At 37.7% G+C, this 21,267-nt stretch overlaps 1 protein-coding gene across 1 annotated transcript in view; it reads right to left on the bottom strand.

Moving 5' to 3' along the window:
- LOC149530580 (CBL-interacting protein kinase 24-like) overlaps positions 1 to 21,267 on the bottom strand; it is a 224,291-nt gene that overhangs the window by 181,722 nt on the left and 21,302 nt on the right. Inside the window, exons 2-3 of the mRNA XM_089810240.1 lie at positions 16,042 to 16,104; positions 15,828 to 15,899 (exon numbers count right to left, since the gene is read on the bottom strand). Coding sequence (XP_089666366.1) covers positions 15,828 to 15,899; positions 16,042 to 16,104 — 135 coding nt within the window. The remainder of the gene's footprint in view (positions 1 to 15,827; positions 15,900 to 16,041; positions 16,105 to 21,267) is intronic.

Raw genomic sequence — 21,267 nt, 5'->3', positions numbered from 1 at the left:
GTAAATGTAGATAATATATAAAGTTGAGCATATTTCCTTAGTATAGGCTAGAACTAATAAAGTAAGGAGTTTAAAGAACATGAATATTAAACTAAAACAAAATGAGTATCATACGGCCCTTGAGATCCTTACATTAACATACCATAAAGAGGAGAGATTTGGAACCGTACGGTCATATGTACAAAGGGAGAGAGGCACTATACGGCGGTGATAGAAGGGAAACGATTGAAACACCGTATGGCAAAGGAGAAGATATCATACAGCCAGCACATGAAAAACATGCAGATACAGAGATATGGCAATACAGAAAATGTTGTAATAAACATACCATATGGTCTGTACGGAAGTCGCAAGCAAGAGAAAGGTGGCCATTAGCAAAGATCGTACGGCAGCCAGAACGGAAGACGATGAAAGGAGGGGACAAGAACACTGTAAGGCGTATGGTAGCCCGTACGGTCATCACCCAAAGCATACCGTATGGCCTAGGAAGAATACCGTACGACCTATTAAGAACATCGTACAACCAGTCAAAAGGTTACAGGAGATAGAAAAACTCATACAGCCATACTAGAAGCATGAGGTATAAATGTAACCATATGGTCCATACACAGCAGAAGCATTGCATCAGGTAGCCTTACGTCGTACGGAGTGAGGTTGTCACATAACAAGGGGGGACCATCGTACAGCACATATAGAAGATCATACACTGATTCACAAAAACCATACGAATAGAGGGACATTAATAAAGTCATCGTACGGAGGCAATAAGCGAAGTTGGGTGGAATATATCAAACTGAAGGTATAACGTAGTAGGGTATAGAGGCGGTAACAGAGCATTCAGGGAAGGAGGAAGCAGTTGTACTTTTCAGGAAAGTAGGAGCCATATGGATCCATACAGACGCCAATAAGAGGAGAAGAAAGTTAGGAATAACGTTGTACAGAGGGAGGTAACGAACCTAACGGATTTTTGGTTTTCGAGCAAAACGGCAAAAAGGTAACAGCTATGCATTTAGCTAGCAAGAGAGCCTAGAAAAAGAAATTGGACGAAGATTCAACAACAACTGCAGCCATGAACAGGAATGTAAAGACTTTTCCATCTGGAGTCCATATAGCAAGAGGAACAAGTATAGGACCAAGCAAAAAGAAAGCAAAGCAACCAGCATAGTCGGCTACGACGGATAATCCCACAGCGCAGAATGTTGCATTTGAAGGTTTGAATGGAGCCAGAATGCAGGAAGTGGTGGCAGGAGACACCCGATAACCATCTAGTGAAGGCCAGCATTTAGAAGGCACAAGTTGAGTGGGTAATACAAATGCCTGTATTTTGTATCAGAGATTATGAAGGGTTTTTTACGCCTCATGATAGAAACGTATGATAGGTTCTCTCAAACCAGTATATTTGCCTACCTTGGTTGCAATTTGGTAATATCATTCAGACCGACGAACTTTACACGAGTATTCGAGATACCTAGTCATGCACAAGGGGGAAGGAAAATAGATAGCAAACCAAAAAAGTTGAATCGGGAGGTAAAGACACAATTGATATAGTTGGTATGTGGGGATCTGACGCAAGCGGAGCAAGAAGCTCTCACGGACACATCGAGGGGTAGAGGATTGAAGAAATCCAACGTGCAAGAAGGTCACTAATGTTGTCTTATGGACGTTGTGAAGAGTCTCCTCACAGGCTCTAGTTGTGCCTCAAACATTTCATTCCCACAAGTGGCGATGATGAACAGGATTCTGAATGGAAGAGTGTACGACTGGGTTGCATTGTTGGCAGAACGAATGTATGAATTTATGACATTACAGCACAAGAAATTCTACATGCCGCATTATGCCATCGGCCTATTCTTGGAGGCAACAACACGGATAATCCCCAACAATGCACTAGAGGCCAAACCGGGACCACTTGCCCCAGGCGAAACCCCGATCATGCAGTGGAGGCATCTTGATACACTTGGCACCAAGACCACAGTCAAACAAAAACGACCGAGATCAGACGGCAGAAATACTGATAGTGGTCGCAAGGAGACTTCTAAGAAAAGTGGGATCGACGGGGAGGAGGAAGAGGACAAGGAAGTAGAAGTAATTACAGCTACACTGTTGAGATTCCCAAGGCCTGCACTTTCAGCGATGGTACACTTGGCTCCCGTAGATATACATGGCACCTCGGGGTTTGGTCAGTTCAAGCAACCAGTAGTGATGATGCCAGCTTCAGTTCCGATTTAACCCGCCGCAGAGATACGAGCTATTCCCGAGGCATTAGCAGGCACATCAGCCACCAACAGAGATAGTCGTTCCGAAGGTAACAATGGAGCCTTCTCGCGAGGTTTTACCTGAGGCTGGGGCTGAGGTACTTGTACATGATGCAGAGATGGACACTGAGGAAGGAGTAATGGAGATACCAACAAGCGAGGGTTTGAGCACGCAGGGTGTTCATTTGGACGCAGTAGGTTCAGATGCAGTGGTTACGGTGGATACGGCATTGTTAGCATCGCCTAAGCCAAACAGAGAGAGCAGAACCCAGAAGTTGAGCACGTACCTAAGTATGAGGTTCCACCGTACCCTAGTGTCTCGAGTGACATATTTGCATACACCTACACGAGAAGTAGTTCTACAGGAAGACCCTTTACAGGCACAGGTAGAGGAGCGTCAACCGACACAGAATGATGAACTACCACATAGCGTTGTTGAGCGAATAGCGGAAGCAATAGAGAGGGCTATGAGTATTTAGCAGCAATCTCCAGTAGCGCCAAAAACAGTGATGAGAGGCATTCTTCACTGATATAGCACCTCTAGCGACTTAGGCTTGCCAAGTAGTGGCCTCTACAGAAATATAAACTTTGGACTCAGTAGTAAAGAAGCTGGAGAGAGTGGTATCCTTCATGAAATTAGGATGTCAGCTGCCTTTACAGTTTGTTTTGAGGAACGAGGATGGCCGAGTGTGGAGATTGCAGAGATGCGCCGGGACTGGGCCACCACCAGAGATCCAAGTATGGAGAGCAAAGTCGAGGTTTTGACTCTAGAGATAGTCGAGATACACAAGGATGCATATTACACCCTTCGAAGAAGCCAAGCAGATTAGGTAGTAGCAGAGAGGGATCAGGAGGAGTCAGCTACCAGGCTAGCTACAGAGAGGGCAGCCTGGAAATCCAATAGGGCAGCCTTGTTAGCCAGACAAAGTCAACTACAAAAGGTGGTAGCGGAGAAAGAATAGTTAGCAGTAGAGAAGGAGCGAGTGGCAAATGAGAAAGAGAGAGAACTGGGAGAGATTGCTGGGATGATGCAGTCAGCTTTGGAGCTTCAAATGGATGCTAAAGCAGAATTGAAAGTTCGAAAGGAGCAAGTGTACAAGCTACGAGCAGAGCTGAACGAACTGAGGGCATGGGCGGCCACTACACCAGGGACACATCCCTCTACTTATTGAAAAGAGGGGTAAACGCTTTGACCTGGAGCTATGAACCAGTGAGGCCACAAACGGGGGACCTCATCCCCATGAGATTTGAACCTTGATGGCAAAGATAACAACACAACAACTTAACCATCACAACATGCCACTATTGGCAACACATCCCTCTACTTAGTATCTAAACATGGATGTAATTAATTGTCTTAATGAAATTTGAGTTTTGTTGTCTTTATTTTGTCGTCCAGAGACTACTTTACTTTTTGGGGGGGATGATGTTGTCGATAAAATCTTTAGTGTCGCCAACAGTTAGAATAGTATCCGAAAGGGCGCGTGACAGTTGAGTCACCCTTTCAAGAAAGTATATGTACACAGTCCGGAAGGGACTATTGAGACATCATCATAATCATATTGTAAGCATTGGAGTGCATATTGCCTATATAAATAAAGTAACTGTTCTGTGTTATATCTTACTGTACTACATGTGATAAGTATTTGTTTATGTTGTACAGTAAACATTGGTTGGATTACATACACCAGCGTTTGGATAGATTTTCGTATAGTATTGGTGGGAGTTATGTTCCAATCTCAAGGAACAGGTTTTCAACTTCATTCTTATTCATAGTACCTATGTACCCGAAGGTTCTCCAGTTTGATGATGATAGTATGGTATTTGATGTACCCAGGGTGTTACTCTCAGTTTTTTTGTAGCTTGTTTATTACGTCATCTATTTAGGTCGGGTTGTCACCATCTACTAGGTTATGCATAGTTCATTGATACATTTCTACCTTATTATGTCAGCTGGTTATGACAACAGGGTTTGGGATCCGAGTGTTGACAATATTCAACTATGGTTTATTGAGGAGTTGGTTATAATTCTACTCAGTTTGAGATTGGATGAGAGGATAGGCAAAGTTGTACAATCTACAAGTGCAGTGATATTTCACAGTTTTATAGGGGACCCAAGGATCAGGTTGATGGAGGGGTCGCAAAGTGACACCTTGCTTCACAGTGTGTCTGGATTTGCTTTCAATTTGGGCTACAGGTCTACTTGCAGATATGTATGAGATCCTGGTACTAATTGCTTGAGGACAAGCAATTTTAAGGAGGGGAGATTTGTAATGTCCCCTTTTTGGAACATTGGAGATATTGAAGGCATATTACATATAACCTTAGAATTGACTTGGAGAGTTAGAACTCAAAATATAAAGGGTCAATTTAATATTACAAAGTGGACAAAAGGACAAAGAGAGATAAGACGAAATGCCAGGAGGGAAGTCAAAGAGTCACAGCTGTGGGGTTAAAAGGAGAAGAGACTCTTTCATTTGGGCATGCTTGATTTATTATTTCAGATTTTAGTTCTCTCTTGCAAGAGTATTTGGAAAGCTTCAACTTTCAGCTAGTATCAGGACATAACCCCTCATGAGGGCAAACAGTGGACGCAAACCCATTGTCCAAGGAGACATCAATTTAAGTGTTTCATATGCACTTACAGGTTCTTATTGTAGTATTCCAATCTGACTGTTAAACTGTATTTAAGATTGGATTTGTTATCGTTGGTTATTGTATTGTTGTTGTATAATGCAATAACATATTTTAAGGAGTTATAAGAGTTTGATGGTTTTTATATTACTGGTTTGTAACGCATTGTTATATGATCGAATCTTGAATGTTATTTTAGAAATAACAGGTTATCTTGTGGAGAATCTTCTCATTTTATTGTTGTATTGTATTACATTTGCCTATGTTTGAGTTTTGAATATTATATTCAAGAAGAAGTTCGTTAAATATCTGTTGGGATTTCTACTAGTTTTGATTGTGTTCATAATACATCTGCAATGTTCAGTCCCGAATATATTGTTGAAAAGCAAATTGAGTAAATATTTGGTTTGGGATATTTCAGATTCATAAAGCACTCCAACTAAACTGTCAATTGGTGTCATTTTTAAATTTGGTATTGTTATCTTCAAAATCTGCACCCTAATTTGCTTTAAGTCCTAAAACTCGCAGCAATTCTGGAGTAACATTGGAGCAACCAGAAGTTGTAGGTAACCTATGACCTGGTTGAACCTCTGGATTCTAGGCCAATTCCTATATGATATATCTGATACCTTACTTGTACTAATGGAGACGTGAAAACTTATATGGAAAAGGGTAAAAAGACAACCTTGAACATGAAAAGCTTAAAAGATTTAAAATAAGGTGATACACCAAGATTGATAACACAAAGTACTGTTATACCTGAGACACAATGAACGTTTTTTAAAACAGATAATCACAAAAACCCCTGCTTGAAGATCTGCTAATTCATATCAATAATTTAAGAGAAGGTTTATGAACTTGAAAATATACGAAAGGAAATTAATCATATGATCGAATACATCAATAATGGGAACACAACTCAAAACCTATGAAACAGATATTAGATAATGAAGATGCAAGACAAGACATAATTCAGAAGGTCTATTAAGAAAACACAATTGAATAACATCAATCACCTTAAAGCATACAACCAAATCTTTCACTCCAAAATTGGTTCCAATGAAAACTTTATTCCAATCAAAGGCCCAAAAAACAATACCTCTGCATAATAGCTCAAAATAATGAAGAAAAAGATACTAAGGACAAAATCACATAAGCATCCTTCTCTCAAAATTTGAACCCCCTCCTCCAAAAAATAAGAATATATAACAACAATATCAATTGCCTCAAAACAGGAAATCTGGGTCGAAATAATGAGTTAACTCATTGTTAAGAACCTCTAAAGACTCCAAAAACATGCTCCAAACATCTCAAACTGAGGTTCTACCATCCATGCATAAGAAAAGTCTAAAAGAGACCCCCAAACTGTCACAGATCACTCCCTAATGCACTCTAAACTCTTCAATCCAAACTAGGCCTCTAAAAATATCAATTGAGACTGCCCTTTCAAATTTGGCATTAAAAATATCAACTCCTCCTTTAACTCATTTTTTATTCTTGACTTAATATTTTTCTTAATTGCATGAATGTTATTATTAAATAATTGATTTATTGAATATCAATTATAAAATAATAATTACAATTTTAAAACTACGCAATTAAGAAAAATAGAATAAAAGTGAAACTCAAGAATGAGTTTTCCCTTTTTATTGGCATTATTATTAAATTGCACTCAAAAATTATTATTATCTTTAAGTTGATCATAAATTATCAACTAAAAAATGATAATATTACAATATGCATATTTAATGCTATGCAATTTAATAGTAATAGACATTACTTTTTAAGTCTATATTAATAAATTAAAAGGGAACTCCTCACCATGCCACGGACCCGAAATCTTACTCAATGTAATTGAGGAAATGATAAAAGGAAAAGTTTGAGAGTTTATTTGACATTTCGAATGCACAAGGTATGAGCAGCAGGCACGACAAGATTAAATGAAACCCTAGCCGCCATGAAGCTTCCAAAGATTTGTATTTCTATCTGCTGTAGATGCCATTATTTGGTGTATTTCTTCTTTTTGGAAGACGTCATGAAAGATTTCTCACACTCGGGCATGAAAATGCATGGCTTTTTGGGCTTTCGACTAGCGTTTGAAGTCATTGTTTACAGCTAAAACTGCATTTTTGCTGTGGGTTCTCTTGTAGCTGGGCTTTACTGGCCGTATTCTTCATTTTTGCTATTGTATCAGACCACCATGAAGTTCAGACCCTGGTAATGTATGAAGGGTTTTTCTTACTGAGAAGCCGGCTGGTGTTAATGTCTAACGCTGAAAACGCTTTCCCTCTTTGTGGATTTTTCTCTCCTCATTTGCTGGGCTCTACTGGACGCCGTGAGACTCATTTCACGTGTTTGAAATCAGGAAAAAAACGTGGCTTCTCTGTTGTTCTCTGCTGTAAGTTATCTTCTCACCTTATTTCCTTGTGAGCTTTATTTATCATAGGTATGAAAAGGTAACATGCTGAATGGTTATTTCTTTGTTGTTCTTTGAAAACACATTTGCCATTTTGCTCTTTCTATGATATATCCGTGAGCTTGCTGGGGTAACTTTTCACCATACGGGTTTTATTTTGGATGTATTGAGGCCTCCATGCATGAGCTTTGACCGCAGATTTTCTAAGGGTTATATTAAAAAAAACGACTCCTTCTTAAAGCTGGTTATTTCCTTTGGTTTCTTTAAAAAATGCATGTGATTTCTCAAGGGTCCTTTTTCTTCATCTTTCATCAAAACTTGTAAGAGGATTTTAACTTTTCTTGATAAATTAATACCATAAAATCTGGGTGCCATTTTCTTCCATAATGAGTTATTTTTCTGCCTGTTTGTTGCAATATCTGTGACATTTCATTTGTCTTGGCTCCATGCTAGGTTGCTGTATGAACTCATACATAACAAAATTAATGAGGGTTCTTTTTTCTGAAAGTCATACCAAACTTTTTGATTGATGGTTCTTTGCTTCTGATATCTGGACACCATATATATTGTTGTATTTGCAAAAGATTCATGATATATGATATCTGGACACCATCTATGCTGACTGTATTCGTTTGAACTCCTAGAGACTGATTTTCTTTGCTGAAAGTAATCATTCATACCAGATTTGATGTTTTGTCTCTTTGCTGTGTATGAATTTTTTCACGCCATGAAATATTTCACGGCAGGTTCTGAGCATTATTCATTGCATCAATGGTATATTGCTGTAGCATACTTCTTCTTTTTCGGTATCAAATGGCATCCTTTTTAAATTTCAGACCTGTGATTTTATAGTTCTAGATATGCACAAATATCAAATAAGATATTGTTGACCCTTCTGTAACATATCAGAATAGATATAGATGTTCTTGAATTATGTTTGGATTCTTTTCAATCTCACTTCTGTTAGTTGCTTGTTGAGATAGTAACACATCTGATACTCGTGAATATATTTCTCTAAAATCTACGTACTGATACTGTTTGGAGTTGCTTTGAAATGATCTCACACATTTCTTCCCTTTTTGCACTTTTCCACTTTATAATTGCTATATTGATCCGAAATGACACCTCTATTACGATGACTGATATGAGAAACAAAAAGTTGATAACATCTTCATCAGTACCTTTTCTGCATCCTCATATTGCTTCTTGTTACTGCATCATACTGATTATATGCTGTGTTTTCCTTCACCTCTGAATGTATTGCTTGCCCATTGACTTCATTTGAGAATGATGTTTAGAATGCTCACTCTGCTCTCTTTTAGCTGTTCATGCATTTCTTGATATGCTTTTACACCTGTTAAAGCAAAAGGTTTCAAAAACTAAAGCTAGTTTGTCCCTTTAATACTTTATTTGTTGTTATTTGTATACATACCAATCCCACCTGCTACACCTATCCTGTTCTCACCAACTTTATAAGTAAAAGGTTTCAAAACAAAATGAATTGTCCCTTTAATACTTCTATGCTTTGTGATTGACTTCTCTATCCGCTGATGTATGCCTGTATTTTACTGAGATGAATAGCGTGTAGGAAGGTGAATGCGAGATGAAGTGAGTTATCAGCATTGCTTAGATCCATTGGATCTAACCCATTTCTCTTTTATGGATGCAGGGATTAGAAGCACGGAAAGGGCGAGATCCAGAACAGCGAGAAGATGGATGCGGATGGACGCCACTTCACCAGTCATTACAGTCAATGACTGGTGCCCATGACCTTTTTCTCCTTTTACGCTTCTTTCACCTTACTGATTTCAGTAGAGTATAGGTGTATATCAGCATGTAGGGACTACTCTCAGAGTCAAATGTGTGGGAGAAAATTACTTTCAGCATTTATTTCTATCATGATTTGTTCCATCATACAAACATTGTATATTATTTCAGTATGGATAAAATACTTTTCCTCTAATGCATTTCTGAGAATTACTTGAAAGCAATAAGCATGTATGTTTTCTTCCATTTGAACATGTGTGAAAATTGAACAACAGGTACTACTTCAAAATGCTGTGCGGTTTCAACCAGTGTTTAAACAACCCCTATTTCTAATAGCCCACAAGAACATTTTATCAAGAAATTGAATTGATCATTTTTTGTACTTTGATACTTGGTGAATTTTATGTGTTTCAATTTTATGAGTTTCTCCAACAAGGGTTCCAAGAAGAAACTTTGCAAGGTCTTGAAATTATACACTGAGATTGCTGGTTGGTTGCATTTATTTTCATATCAACCTATCAGAGATTCTTGAATTTGCACAAGGTCTTCATCTAATCATTGAGGATCGATTCTGGAAGATAATACATTACAAGTTGGAAGTGTTGGAGTTTGTAGCTGCGATAGAAATCTTTATCTCTAGAAATATGGACACTATCGTTATGGTCACCTTCAGTCGAAGCGGACACTTATGATTAAATTGTAATATTTAATATAAAGATGTGTCATTCAACATGTGTCAAGGCATGAAAATACGAAGAGTTGTTTTTTTAAAATAAAGCATTATGTTTTGAGAAACTCAGCAGACCTTCGATTGTAATGTTAAGAGTCTCTCCTCTTATTACATATATATTGCATCTAGCGAAGGATAGTGTGCACTTGAAGATTTTATGATATATAAAACGATATTTTGTTGTGTGGATGACTTTTCCTCTTCATTGTAGATAAGATAAGATAATAATATTAATGTCCAACAAAAGACCACAAAATGTCTATGGAACTAAGAGTTTACAACAAGACAACTGACAACAGCAAGAGCACCAAATGGTATCCGAGAAGGAGAAAATAGCAATAAACAAGAAGAAGAGAGAGGCGTAAAGAGAGGCCAAGACAAACACTAGGAGTCCTTTCTTGGAAAAAAGAAATCAGTCATAGAAGGATAAGATTGCGAACGAACAAGAACCCTAAACTATCTCTATGAGCTCATGGAGTGTCACTGATGTAAGAGACCACCTTTGAGGGGTCTGACAGACCTGGAATGGCCAATATAATTGGTAGAACTAGACGGCCTTTTCATACGCCGCAAAGGAGATAAGGGTGTGAAAAAGGCAGTAATGAGTTGATTAGGGGTATGTCGGTGAGGAAATAGTGACTATAAAGTACTATCACAGAGCAGGGTGGCCTCCTAAAGATAGAGCGCAATATACCGCTAGTCACTGTAACTGAAGAAAGCTGAAAGAGAAAAACACTCTTGGAATAGACAATAAAATCTTCCTCTAATCCCATAGAAGATAGGGTAACGGAAAATAAAGTGAGTCTCCGTCTCAACCTCTGCTAAAGTACACAACTAACAAATTTGTTCTTCGTTATCAATATGATAGTCGGTCTGAGCCCACAAACAGTGAGAACCAACTCTAAAAGACCCCAGGGAGATATGCACAGCATGACACCACTGTCGATATAGGTAACTAGGACGAACAATAATCCAATCACTAATCTCCAGAAAGTGCTCCACATAGAAGGCCATCCTTGGACGTAAGCCACTGCGAGTGTTAGTCCAAGTAGTGATAGTGTACTATGTATAAATATCTAGTCTGACGTGCTCATTTAACTCCTATCGTGAGGGGAGGAGATGAGCGGGGGCATTCAACGAGAACTGATAAGGAGGGAGACAGTCAATATCGATCCCAATCGAGTTTAGCAAAGGAGATGCCTATGCATACCAGCAATGAGCTTGAGAACTAGTATCAAAACTCGCAGTAGCAATAGAAGAACAAATAGCCAAGTAGGAGTATCTATCACATTCTCCAACCAAATCCGCAAAACCACGCAAGTGATGAAGGAACCAAATTAGATCAAATATGACCGCAAGACTGAAGGGGTGAGCACCAAACTCAACTAGAATAATACTATGAGAAGTGAACCTATGACATCTAATGATGCGTCATAAAAGCAATGTCTGAACCCGCTCAATTGAGGCCCAATCAAAACCATGGAGAGAAGGCCCCCAAACCATTGAGCCATAAAGAACAGTAGGCTGAACAAAGGAGTCCAAGAGGGATAACTTGGACAAGGTATCCTGAAAATGGTGTCTGATACACTATTTCTCAGGCATAGCAAGAGAACTCATACCCTTACTAACTCTGGATTGTATCGTCGGTCTCATTCTCAAGCGGGGTCCAATAAACTTCACTCCCAGATACATATAAGAAGAAGTGATCTCAATCTCGTCCCTGAAAAAAGAAGTGGAGATGATAAGTCTTTAAGCAATTAAAGATCATAACCCGAGTCTTACCCAAGTTAACCACAAATTGTTGTTGATCACAAAAGGAAGCCAAACCATCAAGAAGCCTCTGTAAACTCTCTGGAGAAGAAGCAAGATGAACAACATCATCCATGAAAAGAAGAATGGAGATCAAAACCTAGTGTAAGTAGCAACCGTCACCTAGGAGCGAGGACTTCAAAAGGAAGTCCTCAAGCTCATCAATGTACAAACCGAACAAAGTGGGGGAGAGGAGATAGCCTTGTTCAACCCCAATAGTTCTATAGATTGGAACTAAGAATCCCTCTAGAGTCCTAAATCTACCCACCACAGTTTCGTATAATCTGATGATAGCAGTAAGCAACATCTCAAGAATCTCAATCTCCCGAAGCCTCTAAAATAGAGTCATCCTAGGAACAGAATCAAAAGCCTTGCGAAAATCAACAAAGCAACAGTAAACTTTCGTCGATCTGTGACTAGCCTCCTCAATAATAGCACATAAAGTGAAAACATGATCCATGGTCTGATAGTCTGCCCAGAAACCAACCTGCCCTCTAGCTCTACAACCTTTCCTGTTAAGCTCTCTAGATAGCATAGCGTTGAGGGCTGTAGCATATAGTTTGGCAAATGTGTACCCGATCATAATGGTTCTATAATTCCCAGTGTCAGAGGCAAGACCAATCTTATGGATTGGATAAATCAGATGCTTGGACCAAGAAATTGAAAACCTAGTACAAACCACTCTATTGAAGAGTATAGAGAGATAGAGGCCAGAACCGAGGCACCAAACTTGAAGAGTTCAGCTTGGAACCCCTCCTCATCCGCCACTCTGCAGCATCTCCTAGATCTGATGGCCTCGTAAATATAGAAGGGGGTGAACAAGTGACAGAAAGGAGGCGGAATGGGATGGATAGAAGGCTGCCCAGGAATGTCATAAAGAGTCGTGGTGTGAGAGATTAGGGAGCGAAAGTCAAGAATGGAGGACAAAGGGGAAGAACGGAGAAAAAGGGTGCACCAAAAAAGAAGGGTTTTCCCAGGGTATTTCTGGTGTTTATTGTTTCAGTTTTGGCTCTTTCTTATTGTTGTTCATCGTTGATTTCTGAGTTAAATTCCTAACAAAAAGGGTTTTGTATGCTCTTATTTGCAGCCATAAATATCAAATTTCAAGTTACAATCTTGCTGGTACAGTAGCCCGTGAACAATGAAACACTACAGTACATCAACTGAAGGATTTCGTTGAAGTTTATTTAGCTCATAAACTGCTGTTAAAGTTCAAGCGGGTGAAAGGAAATCAACAAGGGCTTTGCAGCAGGTTCTTTTATATTATTTCTAGAGTAGTTGGCATCATCTTCATTTATATTAGTTGTCGTTCTTAAGAAGCAGGTAGATGCACATTTATATCAGTCTGGTACTTGCATTAGATACACTTTTGGAAGCCAAGAATCATTGTCTTTGTTTGACATGTCAGTTTGTAATCAATTGCATTACATTCTAAAATCATTGGAATCACAAGGGGATAAATGTCAAGAGTTGTCTCATTAATATTTAGTTTTCATCCCAATTGTTTGCATAAATGTCTAGCTGCTGTAGGTACATATTTACATTGTGTGTGACATCTATATGCATTCGAAAGGTCAAAAAAATTGTAATTGAACTATAGTTCTCTACTTAGACATCTTAGTAACCATTTTGAAGCATTTAAATCGCACTTCACATCATTTCAAGCAATCATTATCAGTCTGAAACACAAACCAGCAAGTAAAGAGGATGCATGATAAGTGTTTAACAAAATACAAACCACTAGAATTGAAGATAGAACCAACAGGGTTTTTAACAAATTCATCGCTTTCCCTTTTTTATAATTAATTACCATTGTTATTTTATTTTATTTTTAATATTCAATATTTTCACTTCATGACTTTTATGTGCTTTTTGGCCCAATATAATATTAAATTAAATGCCCTAGTTTTCTTCAACCTTATAACTTAGTTGTGGATGCACTTACCAAACCACCCGATTTTGCAATAATACTAGTAGAAACATTGATCTAGCCAAATGAGAATAGCAATCATGCACCTACCAATAATAATGACAAAATGTAAGTCATTCTAGCATTATTAGGAATGGTTGGAGACTTCAAGGCAAAATTTGGACATGGCAAAAGAAATAAATATCTTAAGAGTGCAAGATTAGAAATCAAGAAAGAGGTGTGAGGGAGCTGAGGGTAGGCAAAATAGAGAAACAATCTATTTTAGGACGCTAGAGAATAAGACCAGGTCACATCAATGCAATTACACAAATAAGGCTGAAGTTAGGAGCAGATTATGACCATGTGTCCAAGGAACCTATCTATTTTTTACACTCAATTGTTCAATCCATCTCCGATCAAACAGAAACCAAATATGGGGAGCCAAAGGAGAAAGGGATTGGAAAGGAATAAGGATTGTGCCCATAAGGATGTGCTTTGATGAAGATCAGCACATTATAAATACGAGGACATGTTGAAAGCATAGCTACAAGAAGGTAATCCAGTCATATATAAGAGATGCTGATGCATAAATGAGGTATCATAGGCTAGAGGTTTGAAAATGCATGTAATCAAGATGATTAATGCAATGTCTCCTTTGCTTAATGGAATTTATCGAAATCTAATCCATACTTGTACTCTCTTCTGTTGAATATAATGACTGCTTGTACAATTCTTATTGATTTTTCAGAAGATTGGTAAGATTAAGAACATGTTGTATAAGCTTGATAAAGGCCTAAGTAAATGGAGTCCCATGACTCTTTTTGAATAACTCAGTTCCTTTCCAAAATAGCTGGTGCCTTTGTTTGTTAGCACATTTATATGGTCCTGGAAAGCTATTGTGTCTCAGGTGAGTGCTTGGATTCTTCAGGGTCTTAGTGAAAGGCCACTGTAGTAACTCTTCCTTGTTACATTGTCATGGTCAACGTAGGATCCAGACGCAAAAAGAAGTCAACATCTACCCAATACAATATGTAGACTGTGATTACAAGAAAAACTAATCATATATGGATCTTAGTGTAATATATACCTGATTCATGGTTGAACCTTAGAACACATTATTCGATAATAATTATTAAGTGATCCTTGCATAGGGCCAGGATGTTGTGATAGCCTAAAATGATAAAATCCATGAATACTTTAGCATGTACGCTATCGTTGCAAATTATCTTAAAAAACAATTAGCAGTGACTTGATGTGCAACTGCATTAATTTAATTCTGATATTTAGGACACATGTCAGCCTGAAATTGTTTATATTTGGATGTCTTTGAAACTAAAGTTCTGTGAGATCAAAAACAACAGGAGTTATTTTTGTGTATTAAATTCTCTAGGTTATACGTTTTTCAAATGCCAAGAGTGATCTGTTCAAGTTGAATTTCCAAATCAGTCATCCATAGTCAATTCCAATTACAAGGACCTGACATTTAGTAAGACGCATTGACCTTGTGTATACCCAGCCTATAGTTTTTCAGCTCATCTACTACCATACTGGTTCTCCTAAATACAATTTTGATGTTATGAAAAACATCCTTCACATTTTCCTTTTCATATTACAAATTTTACTCTGCATGTCATTAATTGTACAGTGTCACCTTTTATAAGACCAACTGTAGTTTTTAAAACCCCTTCCACAAAGGTAATATATTCTTTGATTGCTAAGAGCTAATTCAACATATACGACTACAGCTTGTACTTTGGCCATAATATTGGTCATATAAGTGAATAGGATACTTTTTCTGCTTAATGATGCTAAATTATCAAAAGATACAAAATTGTGGCATTTTTTAGGAAGATGTATCAAAGAGAAACATAAGATGAATTTTTGGACAAGTCCCACCTAGAGATACATTCAATGTTCGAAAGTATATGCATTGCACTCCTCTACAATTGCAGATTTATAAAAAATAAAGCTATGTAGTGTTTACATATATTGACATATTCCATGTCAGTTAACCTAGAATGTGAACAATCTTGCTCCCAATCCACATGTAAATTGCCAAAGGCTAACAAAGAAAGATAATCATGAACACACTTTGAAGAGCCACATCTAAAGTCTATGTAAGAAAGAAAAGAAGACGTGTAGCAATTGTAAGGAAAGAAATGGAAAGGGAAACAAAATATCATTAGGCTATTCAATGTGTATAAAAGAAAAACCTGCATGGAATAGTTGAAGAGTGTCCATCCTTAAAAAATATTAAACATGAATTTGAATATAGGTACAAATACACTACTTTTTTCAAATCCTTACAATTTTATCAAATAATTCACCTCCAGTGACAAACTCCAGAATAATATAGATCTTTGTCCGACTTGCCAAAACCTGTGTGTAAACCTTTTGTTATTCCAACAGGACAAGCAGTGGACAAAAATGCATGTCTGCCACGATCAAAATATGTATAATAGCTAAAGAAGTGCTGCATAAATCAAAAAAACCAACTAGGAAAGGTAATCATGATGTGTACCTCATGCAGACGAACAATATTAGGGTGTCTAACAAGCTTCATGACACATATTTCTCTTTTAATCTGGAAAAATCAATACAGCAAAAATCAAGAATATTAATCTGTATATAAAGCTTGAAATGCAGACAACAATTTTCACACAAAGAAAAGGCATTCAACAACAAAGCATGGACAATTTTATAACAATAATTAAACTCCATAGGAATTGATATTAACAAGAAGACCCTAAATACATTTTTAACTAAATATGTTGTCAACTAACCAAAACATCCATGCCAAATATAACAATATGTGCAATAAGAGGGATTCGCCTTCAAAAGGACAACCATGTGGAAAAATATAAAGTAAATAAGGATGACAAAAACAAATCTTGCCTAAGCCTTAATGGATAAAAGATATTGAATGAGCACAATTCTCCGTAAGTCTTGGAGATTATTATATATTAAATTTCAACTTTTGGTATTTGATCTGGCCAACATCTCCATACCATAATTTTAGGAGGGCTTAAAATTTGTTTTACATTTTTTGACCAAAAATTGGTGGTGCTTAGCAATGGGAACATGGCATAAACCGTCTTCATCATCAAATTGCATCTAAATTTGTTTTAGAGTGGTTCAAAAAAATAAAAATAAAAAATTGAAACTGGCATGATAACATACAAACACCACAAAAATGACCAAAACAGCATCTTTCAGTCATTATTCACTCATCTGAATCTTTCAATTATATTTCAGTCATCAATAATTCTTTCATTCATTATTTACTCATCCATAACCATGGTAACATACAAACACCACAAAAATGACAAAAACAGCATCTTTCAGTCATTATTCACGCATCTGAATCTTTCAATTATATTTCAGTCATCAATAATTCTTTCATTAATTATTCACTCATCCATAACCACTTAAAGCTAAAGGAATTCCTACAGAAACCTTTCACATAAGATATTGAGTTAAGACTGCATCATACAGCTTTAGAAGACAAAGTTTGATATTTAACCTTAAACAATATAGGGCTAGGTGACTGCATTAGATTCATCTTCGAATTGCAAGTGATTTTGACCATGTGATATCCCTTTTTTGTAATAGGATTCGAGAATATATAACAATAACAAAATAAAAATATTAAAAAAATAAAAAACAATTAAATTAAAAATATAAAATAATAAAATTGAAGTATAACATAATTAAATTTAGTTAAGTTAATGAACAATCAAAAGTAGGGTTATGTGACCAGCAGTGAGTTAGGCAGGCCTCCTGGATCGTTGAGTCAAGCCAGTCTCAACAGGTCAAAATGACCCTGATCCATGACCCAGTGGAACAGACCATCTGACCCGTGTGACTACTCAATTCGGCAGGTCAGTGGCTAACTGCCCAAGTCTGTGATACCTAACTCAACCGTGTGGCATGCCATTTTGACAGTCAAAAAACATTAAAATAATATTACTTCTTTAACTTATTTATTTTGCTTATCTTTTCCTTATTATCCTAAATGGTGTCTTATTGTTTTTTATACTCATTGCTGAGGCTGAGGCTAACCCAGAGCCAGAGCATAGACTTGTTTTTCTTTACAGATGTTTGGGAATATTTGATGTCATAGATTTTATATATACCTTTGACAATATTTATAATTCTATATATCTATGTTTTCAATTTCTTTGAGCTACAATTTACGTTTGTACTTATGTGATGGATGTATATTTATGTATGTGATCAAATTAGCTTCTATTTGATGATGTTATAGTATCTTTAAGCTTTATTCAATAATGGGTGCATGAAATAGATTTTGAATCGTTAAAAATATCCAAAATTCAAGGGTTTTTTCATTTTGTTGAGTCACCGCAGAGTCACGAACCAAGTCATTCTCGCCGAGTCCAAGTTGAGTCTAAGTCTAGGAACTATGGTCAAAAGGCATGAAATGAAAAGTTGTGAATCCCTCAAACTTGAGATATAAAAGGGAAGAAGGGAACTTTATTTGAAAGGGGGGTAGAAAGGAAGAGAAAATGGAAGGTGTGAAGCAAGAAAGAATAATAGAAGAGAAAAAAAAGAAATGAGAAAAAATTAAGGAAGTGACTCCTTCAAACGGAAAAATTTTGTGATGAACCAAGCTTCTCTATTGCTTCCTTCTTTTTGTTATTTTTAAAATTCCTTTCTTTTGTGCAATCTTGTTGATGCGAGTTTTGTATCACTTACATAACATATTAGGATTTGAATATTCAATATGGGATATCCAACATGCAACTCCTCTCTTGAAAAGTTATTACCTATGAAGACATAAGCAATAGCTCCAATGTTCCTTACACCGTTGGATACTCGCTCAGTTTTATCGATGTGATTCACTAGTAATCACGTAGGCAGCCTTACGCTATTCATTCAAGGATGACTTGGACTTTGGTGAAATGAAGGTGATGGTGATTCGGTTTGTGAAATGTGCGGAGGCAGATAATGTTGATGGTATGATGAGGTAGGATGTGTCTACCAATGGTGATGTTGATGGGAAAGCAATGGTGGTGGAAGGTGAATGGGTGTGTTTTGATACTTGATCTAATTCCCTAACTTCCTTCTCTAAGCTTCGACTACCCAGCTACTCACTATTCTACTCCTACTCCTATGGATGGAAGGTTAGCAAATGGACGGGGATCAAACCTAATGAGAGCTGACCAATAGCCTCACTTCCACAGGTGCAATGATTCAAAGGAATAATAAACTTGTTTACCACACAAAGCTTCCCAACCAGCCGCTAGGATGCTAGTGGTCTAGTATTGATCCCTATCAAACATTTACCAATGCTACCATACAACTATCCATCTACTTCATGATCCATAGTACCATGTATCCTACATTTCCTTGGTGCTGCAAGTTGAGACAAATTCAATGGAAATAACTTTTGTTCAAATCAGACCAAATGGGATGAACGTCCACTCGCCTATCCATTGAGAAACCGTTCTCTCTCTCTCTCTTTTTTTTTGAATTTTCTGAATTTTTGATTTTTTGATTTTAAAAGAGATCTCTCATCTCAAACCTAACCTTGAAAGCTCATTCCTCAATCTCTGCTCAGAATTTCCAAGTTGATCCGAAAATGAAAATCATTTAGCCCCCTCCCTCTAGCACCAGATAATGTTGATGGCGCGACGATGGAGGGTGAATGCCTCACAATGCTCCAATTTTCTCAAGAATGAGTTTAAGTTAGCCCTCCCTCTAGCATTCCACCGAGATCCTGATTGAGTTAGATCCAGATGCTTTGTCTGATGAGGGTGAAGGCATGTTTAAAAACTTCAAGAATTTCGTGACTAGAACTATGCAGCAAGGGATGGAGTTGGGTAACCGAACGCCAATAAGAGACTTATTATTACCCAACTGGTGCAGAATTCACAATGCATTCCACTCGGAATTATCTTGCTCCTTGTGTACAGTGGCCTTAGAACAAGTGGAAAAGAGGATCCCAAGGGCCCTAAAATATGAAGATCAACATGGCAAACAAAAATTTGAGATTCAACAAGTTGAGGAAGCTAAAAGTAGCGTGATGGGGGAAACGAAGAACCAAATTACACCACCCGATGAAGAAATGAAAGAAGATGATGAATCAGATAAGTCGAAGAATTTACAAGAGGAAAAGTATTTAGAAAGAAATGGAATATGGACTCTAAGGTTCGATGGCTCCAAAACCAAGCAAGGAGCCGGAGCCGGGATCGAGTTAGTCAGCCCAACAGGGGCAACATATTTGGAGGCACACAAATTGCAATTCCCATGCACCAACAACATGGCAGAATATGAAGCATTGATTCTAGGCTTGTTGTGTGCTATTAAGAAAGGTGCCAAAATACTTCATATACTCCGGGACTCATATCTAATAATTGAACAGATAAAGCAAAAATTTGCTTGCCATGACAAGAGGTTGAAGAATTATAGAAACCGAGTTTGGGATTTGATAGAAAGCTTTGATGCCTTCAACATCAAGTTCAGCTATAGAGCAAACAATCAGGTGGCAAATGCCCTCGCGCAGACTGCAAGCTCGCTAGCACTAATAAAGTTGGATGGCTTGAAGAAGTTTAGAGTGGAATTGGCATCGGTTCCATCAGTACCAGACAACGTCAAGAATTTCCAGGTGTTCGAAGATGATAGGCATATTCTTAAATTCTTGACCAATTCAGATATCTTCACAGCACAGATCATAGATGGGGAAGTGGATGAAGAAGCAAAGATCGACACAGAAGGAATTATGAGCCTAAAGACCAACACTATTCCAAAAGGAATGATTGAATTGGAAAGAATATTTGACATGGACCAATTCCACAAAACGCAGTATCAACCTACGAGAGGCGATGAGTGTGAAAAGGTTAATTTGGGAACAGAGGATTGTCCCAAGATTGTCCACATTGGAAAAGTTTGTACACCCAAGGAGAAAGCAGATATATTGAATTTGATGAGGAAATTCCCTGACGTGATTGCTTGGGGATATGAGGATCTGAAGACATATGACCCCACCATCATCACACACATGATTCCATTGAAGGAAGGGAGTGAGCCATTCAGGCAACGACAAAGGCCGATCAACCCTTTGTTAGAACCATTGATATATCAAGAAGTGAAGAAGCTACTCGATGCGCGAATCATCTTCCAAATGAGACACTCAACGTGGGTCGCCAATCTTGTCCCAGTCAGGAAGAAGAACGGAGAGATAAGGTTGTGTGTGGATTTCAAAAACTTGAATAAAACATCAGAAAAGGACAATTACCCATTGCCATCATTGGACGAGGTTTTGCAGATTGTGAACGGAGCTAAAATGATGTCGTTTATGGATGGATACTCGGGATACAATCAAGTGATAGTCAAAGACGAAGACAGATTGAAAAATGGCCTTCACCACGAAATGGGGAACATTTGCATACAGAAGGATGCCTTTTGGCTTGATCAATGCCAGCGCAACATTTCAAAGAGCTATGGACTATGCCTTTAAGGACTTAAAAGATAAATGCATTATCATCTACATGGATGACAACGGTATTTTCAAAGAACAAAGAGGATCACATAATGGACTTAAGGAAAGTTTTCACAAGATGTAAAAGGTTTGGGATCTCTTTGAATCCGAAGAAATGTATGTTTGGAGTTAACGAAGGGAAGCTTCTGGGACATGTGATTTCAGAAAAAGGTATAATGATAGATCCAGAGAGGGTGGAAGCAATTTCCAAACTTGGCGTGCCAAGTAGCAAGAAAGAGCTCAAAT

The sequence above is a fragment of the Cupressus sempervirens genome, chromosome 11 (assembly GCF_028749045.1).
Source record: "Cupressus sempervirens isolate cs-2001-9-10 chromosome 11, ASM2874904v1, whole genome shotgun sequence".
NCBI classification, from domain to species: domain Eukaryota; kingdom Viridiplantae; phylum Streptophyta; class Pinopsida; order Cupressales; family Cupressaceae; genus Cupressus; species Cupressus sempervirens.
This window is presented reverse-complemented; position numbering and strand designations above follow the sequence as displayed.